At 40.7% G+C, this 7,899-nt stretch overlaps 1 protein-coding gene across 1 annotated transcript in view; it reads left to right on the forward strand.

Moving 5' to 3' along the window:
• The window catches only part of LOC102851104 (RNA pseudouridylate synthase domain-containing protein 4-like), a 9,231-nt gene extending 3,650 nt beyond the window's left edge, over positions 1 to 5,581 (forward strand). Inside the window, exons 4-7 of the mRNA XM_006900863.1 lie at positions 3,825 to 3,918; positions 3,992 to 4,136; positions 4,763 to 4,860; positions 5,351 to 5,581. Coding sequence (XP_006900925.1) covers positions 3,825 to 3,918; positions 3,992 to 4,136; positions 4,763 to 4,860; positions 5,351 to 5,581 — 568 coding nt within the window. The remainder of the gene's footprint in view (positions 1 to 3,824; positions 3,919 to 3,991; positions 4,137 to 4,762; positions 4,861 to 5,350) is intronic.
• Positions 5,582 to 7,899: the final 2,318 nt, after the last annotated feature.

Genomic DNA, 7,899 nt, shown 5'->3' on the forward strand with positions numbered 1-7,899 from the left:
ATGTCTGTTTTAATTGTCCAATGGCCACAGTGCTGTAAACACTCATTTTTAAGAACTTGTTGCAAAGATGATATCTTTAGGATAAATACCTATAAATGGACTGGCTGAGTCAAAGACTTGCAAAATTCAAGTTTGGTTTAATCTTTTTTTAAAATTTGGTGTTTTGGGGTTGATTTTTTTTTTCTTACATTTTATCAGTTTGTACATAATCATTTGTATATATCATGTTTTCTACATGTGCTTTATGTTTTGTACAGTCATTTGTGTACATTATATCTTATATAATTAATTACCATTGCTCTGTAGGCATATTATAACCTGTTTTTTGAAGCCGTCATTAAACCTTTCTTCACCCTTTTCTTCTTTGCCCTTTGAACATTTATATGCAAGTTACTTTGTTATCTTCCTGTTTTTACGGTAGTGACCTTACATAATATTTGTCTTTATGTGACTGAGGTATTTCATTGATTAATGCTCTCCAATTTCTTAAAAAATTATTGCTCCTGAGTGTTACATAGTATTCTATTGTATGAATGCACCACAATTTCTCTGTACATTCATTTGTTGATGGGCATTTGGGCTGCTTCCATTTTATTGCTATTGTAAATAGCACTGCTATGAACATAGGTGTACAGATATCCATTTGTGTCTCAGTTCCAATTTCCTTGGGGTATATTCCCAGCAGTGAAATAGCTGGGTCATAATGGGATTTCTGTGTTCAGGGTTTTTTGTTTTGTTTTGTTTTGTTTTTATTATAAAATAGAGATTTTTTAATTAAGCGTCATTTAGTTTCTGCATAAAAATCACCGATTGAGTTTCTCATTGAGTTGTTTCTTCTTCATACACATGAAATCTTTGGGGATGTCTGCCCCAACAACTGGAAAAATATAGCTGTCTGTAGGGCTGGGATGACAATTAAGGCACTGAAGTGATATCTTGGGTCTCTGCAACAGAAGGGTTCACCTTACTCCTCTCAAGAGAACACGGAGGTTTTTTAGGTTAGAAAAGCAGTCCCTGAAGAAAGAATGTAGAAAGATGCAAACACAGGCATCTGTGGTCGATTATTTGTGCCCAACTGCTCTAAAAGAAACACCTTGGGCTCATCAAAGGCTTGCTGGCTGATTTCTGCTGCAAATACACTATTTGCCAAAAGACAGTGTTGAGAGGGTGGGTGGTTCAGACCACAAGGAAGCACACACTGGTTTGCGTCTTTGTTTTTAAGTTCCACGGTAAGAACCCGGCATAATTTCCAATCAAACTCATCATGGTCCTGAAAACGTCCCCATCAGCATGCTGCTCAATGCTGGCTCTGAAGGTGAGGTGGATCACGCTGTCCACCTTACCCCCAACCGTGCTCCAGGTGTGTAGAGGATAGCAGCACACACCAAAAAAACAACAACAACCAAAACCCAACAAAAAAAAAAACAACCCTAGGACTTGTTTATTAGAAACATTAATTGGTGTTTACCACACTAAAAATTAAGCTGTTGACAGTTTCAATCTCTCCATCCATCATGATGCTGCCTGTTGGTCCAGTCATAAGAATTAAGAGTCTTCATTTTCCTGACAATGAGATGCAATCCATACTGAAGGCTGCATTCTATGATCTTCAGCAACAAGTGCTTCAAGCCCTCCTCACTTTCAGCAACCAGTGTTGTGGCATCAGAATAATGCAAGTTATTGATGAGTCTCCCTCCAATCCTGATGCCACACTACTCCTGAGAGAGTCCAGCTTCTCAGATGATTTGCTCAGCATGTATATTTAATATGTATGGAGAGAATACAAACCTGACACACTCCCTTCCTAGTTCAGACCATGCAGTGTTCCCCTACTCCGTTCATACAACATGAGCACAATCTGGAATTCCCATCTCAATGTCAGCCACAACTTGATCTACATAATCAAACGCCTTTGCATAGTCAATAAAGCACAAATAGACATTCTTCTGGTGATCTTTACTTTCAGCCAGGATTCATCTGACATCAGCAATGATATCCCTGGTACCACGGCACCTTCTAAATCCTTCTTGAACTCCTCGCAGTTCCCCATTTTTGAATGTTCTTTAGCAGTATTTTACTTGCATATGACATCAATTATATTGTTCAGTAATTTCTACATTCACATGGATCACCTTTATTGGGATTGGGAACAAATAATGCACCTTTTTCAGTGTATTGGCAAGAGAGACATCCTCCAAATTTCCTGGTATGGACTAGTGAGTGCATCCAAAGCTGCATCTGTTAATTGAAACAAATCAGTCATTGTCCCCTTAATTCCTGGGGCCTTATTTTTTGCCAGTGCCTTTAGTGCAGCTTCTACTTCCTTCATTACCATTGGCTCCTGTTCAGGTGGTACTTCCTGAAATTTTTCAGTGTAAATAAATTCTTTCTGGTACAGTGATGGCATGTATTCCCTCCATCATATTTTAGTGCTTTCTGGGCCATTCAGTACATTGCCCATAGCATCTTTTAGTATTGTGAAATGATGCTTAAATTTGTTTTTCGGTTCTTTCAGCTTGAGAAATGGCTTCTTGAGACTCCATTGCAATTTTTAGAGTCTCTTCTGACATCTTTTTCAGTTTTTTCTTTCTCTGTTTTTGTAATGACGTTTTGTTTTCTTCATGGATGATATCCTTTCCCCACAACTCATCTGGTCTGAATTTAAGCCATCCATTTTTTTTCCCTTAAAATGGAACACTTCTTGCTGATCTTCTCTGTATCGTTCCAATTTTAGTATATGTGCTGCCGAAGCGAGCACTAAGCCATACATATTAAAGTTAATTGTTTAGTGTGGTTGGAATGGAAGTGTATAGAGCAGTTTGGTTTTCCATTCAAAACTACACATTGTGTTTGACAGCATTCATTGTAATCTCTCCATTGTCCATCCTTCCTTTCCGAGCTTTACCCCTGGGCAAGTGCTGCCTTCTTGATCCTGGGTGGTTTTTTACTCTGCTGCTGTTAGGTATGACTTATGTCAACAGTAGATCTGAACTCGTCCTCTCGTTTGCCATCCTCACAATTTCTGACACACTCAAGCCCATTGCTGCTGTCACTGTGTCAGTCCATCTGCTTGAGAGTTTTCCTTTCTCTCACTATTCTCCACCTTTCAAAGCATTGAGTCTGTCTCCATGGCATAACCTCTCCTAGCAACATTATGTGAGATGAAATTTTATTTTTTTTTTTTTGCCTCCAAGGAGCACTCTGGCTGCGGAAATACCTGTCCTTTTGGTAGTGCCTAGGATATCCAGTGCTCTTCTCCAACACCACAGTTCTAAGATGTGCATTTTTTTTCTTGGTGTTACTGATCACCTGAGTATAGGCCTGTCTAACTTGGATGGGATGAAAGTAGTTATGGGTGATTTCATATCACATGTGACTAATGAGTGACTAAGGGCTCTAGTCTTGAGGGTTCTGCCAGTGCATAAGGCTAGTTAGTCTCATCTTTTTTCTTTTTTTGACAGTGAAGGTTTTTTTACCACATTTTTTCACTACCTATCAGGGACCTTCTATACACACTTCATTTCAGAAGCTGAAATGAAAGATTTACATTATTAACATCTTTTTTGTTTTCATTTTTCTGATTCTTCATCCTCCAGTTGTTTTGCAGTTAGCATGTAATACCTTAGTAATAAAAGAGCTATGTTTATTAAAATCCTATGGAGCTCTCATGTTAAATGCTGTATCAAAAGAATCTTGGGATCCATTGCTTTTTAAGAACCAGCCATGTTTGGTGCAGAATGCCAAGAGTTTGATCCTCTGAGAGGTCAAATTTAGAAAGCTCTATCCTTATTATTTTGGCTAAAACATAAATCTTTGTCACGTAGGGCTATCACTGTGCGTGTTCCTGTGCATTCAGCAGGAGTTGTTGACATTCCCATCCTGGAGAAGGAGGTGCAAGGGCAGCAGCACCACTACAAGGTAGGTGAGTTTCTACCCAGAGGGTGGGGTTTTTTGCTCTTCCTTTGAGCCGTGTCTGATATTCTTGCTTCAGATGACGCTGGCCCCACGCTACCTCATGGACAATGGGAAAATCGTGAAAGTGCATGGCACTCGGAATGCACTTGTTGCTCTGACTCAGTACCAGGTGCTAAGCAGTACTTTCTCCTCCGCACTATTGGAACTCCTTCCTGTTACTGGTAAGCATGCTGCCAGTTTGCAGTTAGATAGAAGCAGCCCAGTGCTGCTGAGTTCCGTACAGGGTCTGATACTGGCTCCACCCTTTTCCTGAGTGGTGGAATTTGAGTGAGCTTAAGTTGTGGTTGACTGCAATGTACAAACCAATACTGTTTACCATTATTAAGGAACCTTGGTGGCATAGTACATAGCATATTGGCCTGCTAATTGAAAGGTCATCAATTCAAAACCACCAGTCTCTCTGCAGAAGAAAGATGAACAATCTCCTTTTGTAAAGAACTACAGCCTAGGAAACCTAATGAAGGTTGTTGTGATTAAGAGTCAGCTGATGGCAGTCTGTGTTATCATTGTTGTCTTACTCTAGGTTCTTCAGAGAAACAGGCAGAGAAGCATATGTGTAGATAGAAACACCTATCTCAAAGACAGTATAATGCTTGTTTCTTAAGATAGGAGTGCTTAGGAGTTTCTTGTTACTCAGTATACCTTATTATTATTTTTGGGATGTCCTAGTTTTACAGTGCTTCAATTTAATATGATTTGTAACAATATTAGCAGATATCAGTGGTATTATTCTGAGGCTCCTCATAGGTTTTTCTTTGATTTTTTTGTTTCTTTGGGTTTTTTTTAGGAGTAAAACATCAGCTTCGAGTTCACCTGTCTTTTGGTTTAGATTGTCCAGTCCTTGGTGACCACAAGTACTCAGACTGGAATAGATTGGCCCCCCAGGTAATACTGGTTTTATACAGTGTGTGACAAAAAGTTGAGAGCCTCAGGAACTTAAGCTCAGAAATGTTAGTCTTCAGCTAGGATGTAACTCTGTTGGTTTTCTGTTAAGAGAAATCCTGTTCTGCTGGAATTATAGCTGTTAGAAAAGCCACACTATTTCATTTGTTGAGGGGCAATGTTGGGAGAGTGTTTCTAAGGCTGCAATCGGCTTTTCATGCTATTGCTAATGAACTGGAATGGAATCTTTCATCTGTTGCTTTTATTACAGTCCATTCTCATGGAAAATCAGAACATTGGATTCTAAGAGCCTGGTGTGTTTGTCCTCCCAGTGGGATCAGGACCCTTCCTCAATAACTAAGAAGGGGGATATCCATTTTTCATTCTTCTAGGGGGATTGGCTGGTTTCCCTTCAGTGCAGTGCTCACTGTGCATACTGGTCAAGTTTGAGCTGTTGGTATTGCTCTTAACAGTCTGTCTTTTCTTTGTCTAGAAATTGTCTCTTAGCATCCTAAAGAAGCTGGGGCTAAAACAGTCGAAAGCCCGACATATCCCTCTTCACCTGCATGCCCGGCAATTGATCCTGCCTGCCTTGGGGTCCAGAAAGGAGGACCTCAACTTGATCTGCAAGCTTCCTCACTTCTTTGTGCAGTCCTTACACTGCTTGGGTTTAGAGATGCCCTGTAAAACAAGAGATGATGAAACAGGACACCTTGGAGCATGATGAAGACAGTTTGGGCTATGAACTGTTCTGTAATGAAGAACAAAGTTGGCATTGATGACTCCGTTAACTCATGGGACCCAAATTCTAGAAAAGCCAGGTGGGATCTTGATGAAAGTAGAGTCAGAGATTGTAATGAAGAAGAATAATCTCAGAAGCCAAAGGCACATGATTTTAATCCACCCAGTAAATACCCTGTGGTAAAAGGATGGGCCTTTTCTGCTTCAGAAAGCTGCTGAAGAGTAAGCTATGAGTTGGTTCTGACTCATCAGTGCACAAAAACTGACAGGTCGTTTAAGCTATGGATGAGTGAGAAATTTTCCTGCCTCAGGATTTCTAAAAATCACAGAACTAAATGGATTAGGTTAATAATTGGGAAATAATTAAAGAGCAAAATCCATTGTTAGGAACTGTATTTCTATAAAACCTGCTCTGTCAGGAAGGCTCTTGGTATTAGAAAGAATATGTTGACAGACATGTCATGGGATCCAGAGATGGGGCCTTATTGCTCTGTTCTTAAGTGTCTTCAACTTCTAACGACTCTGAACAACAGATCCAAACCTTGCTCTATCCTATACCATCCTCATAATCTTCATCTTGCTCATTATCAAAGCCCCTATGTCAATCCATTTTGTTGAGAGTCTTCCTCTTTTCAGTGACCCTCTACCTTTCCCAGCATGATATCTTTTTCAAGATCTCAATATGCCCAAAGTTTATGAGATGATGTTTCACCAACCATGCTTCTGAAGAACACCCTTATTGCACTTCCTCCATGAAACTTGTGATGAGTGTCTTTGGAGTGAGATAGAGCTGGAAAATTGCATCAACAAAGAAAGCAGATGAAAATTTATGTAAATGACAGAGCATAAGAGATTGATGGGGACAAAACCCCAGAGAGCTCATGCTGTCTAAAGAGAGTGATTGTTGGTCCAATTGCAGTTGCTGCTGGATTTTAATGTTTGCAGAGATTTATAAAACCTAGACTTAAATGTGAAATCTCTCAGCTACATCTAATAAAAACCTTAGGCAGGCAAGCAGATGGTATTTGCTGGTCAGCTTTGGTCCATAGGCTCTAAGTGGTGCACATATTTTACAAAGGTGTCATCTGGAAAGCTCTGGAAAAAGATTGGCATTTTTAGTTCTATGAAATTGATCTTTCTTAACCTGAAGATGACTTTCAGTGGGGGTGGCTTTTAAGTGCACGCAAGTTGACTATAACCTAGTGACACTATGGTGAGTAGATCTGTACCCTGCCCTGTTTGGTGCCATCCACACCATCCCTAATATATAGAACCCATTACAGTCAGTGTGTCAGTCAGTTCTCTTACTCTGACTCTTCACCTTTCCAAGCATGATGTGCTTTTCCAAGGAATTATCCTCTCCTAACAACATGCCCAAAGTATATGAGGCAAAGCTTCACCATCCTTAGTCCAAGGAGTGCCCTAGTTGCACTTTCTCTAAGACTTATTTTTTCTGTTGGCAGTTTGGCACATTCTCTATTTTTCTCCAACAACACAACTCAAATACTTTGATTATTCTTCAGTCATCCTTAGTGGTTGTCTTATTTTCAGATGCATAACAAATGATGCCTCCTGCAGAATATCAAAGACTACAGCCTTCAATACATCTCAGCATCAAGAAGACAGACATCCTCACCGTTGGACCAATAGGCAACTTCATGACAGATAAAAGAAAGATTGAAGCATTATTCTCTGTGTACCCTAGGCCATTTTCCCCAGCAACTTGAAGGCTCATGGTTTGGACGGCACATCCTGAGGGCCAAATGACTCACCCCAAGGGCCAATTGGCTCACCCTGAGGACTGGATAGTACACCCCAAGGGCTGAATGGCTCACCCTGAGGGCCAAACAGTTCACCCACTGAAGTACCCCCCCTCCCCCAGAGGACTGGACCCTGTGCCTCACCAAAGACCATGGCCAGGGACGGTGCTTCCGGTTCCGCTGCCACCACCATTACCTCCCTCTCCTCCACCAAGTGGTCAGACTGCAGTTTGAAGTAGGCATCACTGCCCTCCCCCTTTATAAATGGAGAAGGGGATTTGAGAGTGGTGAACAGACCCTTCCTAGGTTGAAAAAGTTCCTGACAGCAGAAGTCAAATCAAAAGATGTGGTGTATTGAGGATATATGCCATCTCCAATATGTTGCTGATGTTAAGGGTTATAAGTAGTAGACAACTCACAGTGACCCTTACCAATCGATTGTGTTGATGATCTTCTCTGGCCTGTCCAAGGAAATCTTCACTGATAGTGAGATGCTTCCCCTTATCAAGACCTTCACTTCTCACAGCTCCATGGCACCACC

Source organism: Elephantulus edwardii, unplaced genomic scaffold, assembly GCF_000299155.1.
Source record: "Elephantulus edwardii isolate Elephantulus edwardi_28Jun2011 unplaced genomic scaffold, EleEdw1.0 scaffold00297, whole genome shotgun sequence".
NCBI classification, from domain to species: domain Eukaryota; kingdom Metazoa; phylum Chordata; class Mammalia; order Macroscelidea; family Macroscelididae; genus Elephantulus; species Elephantulus edwardii.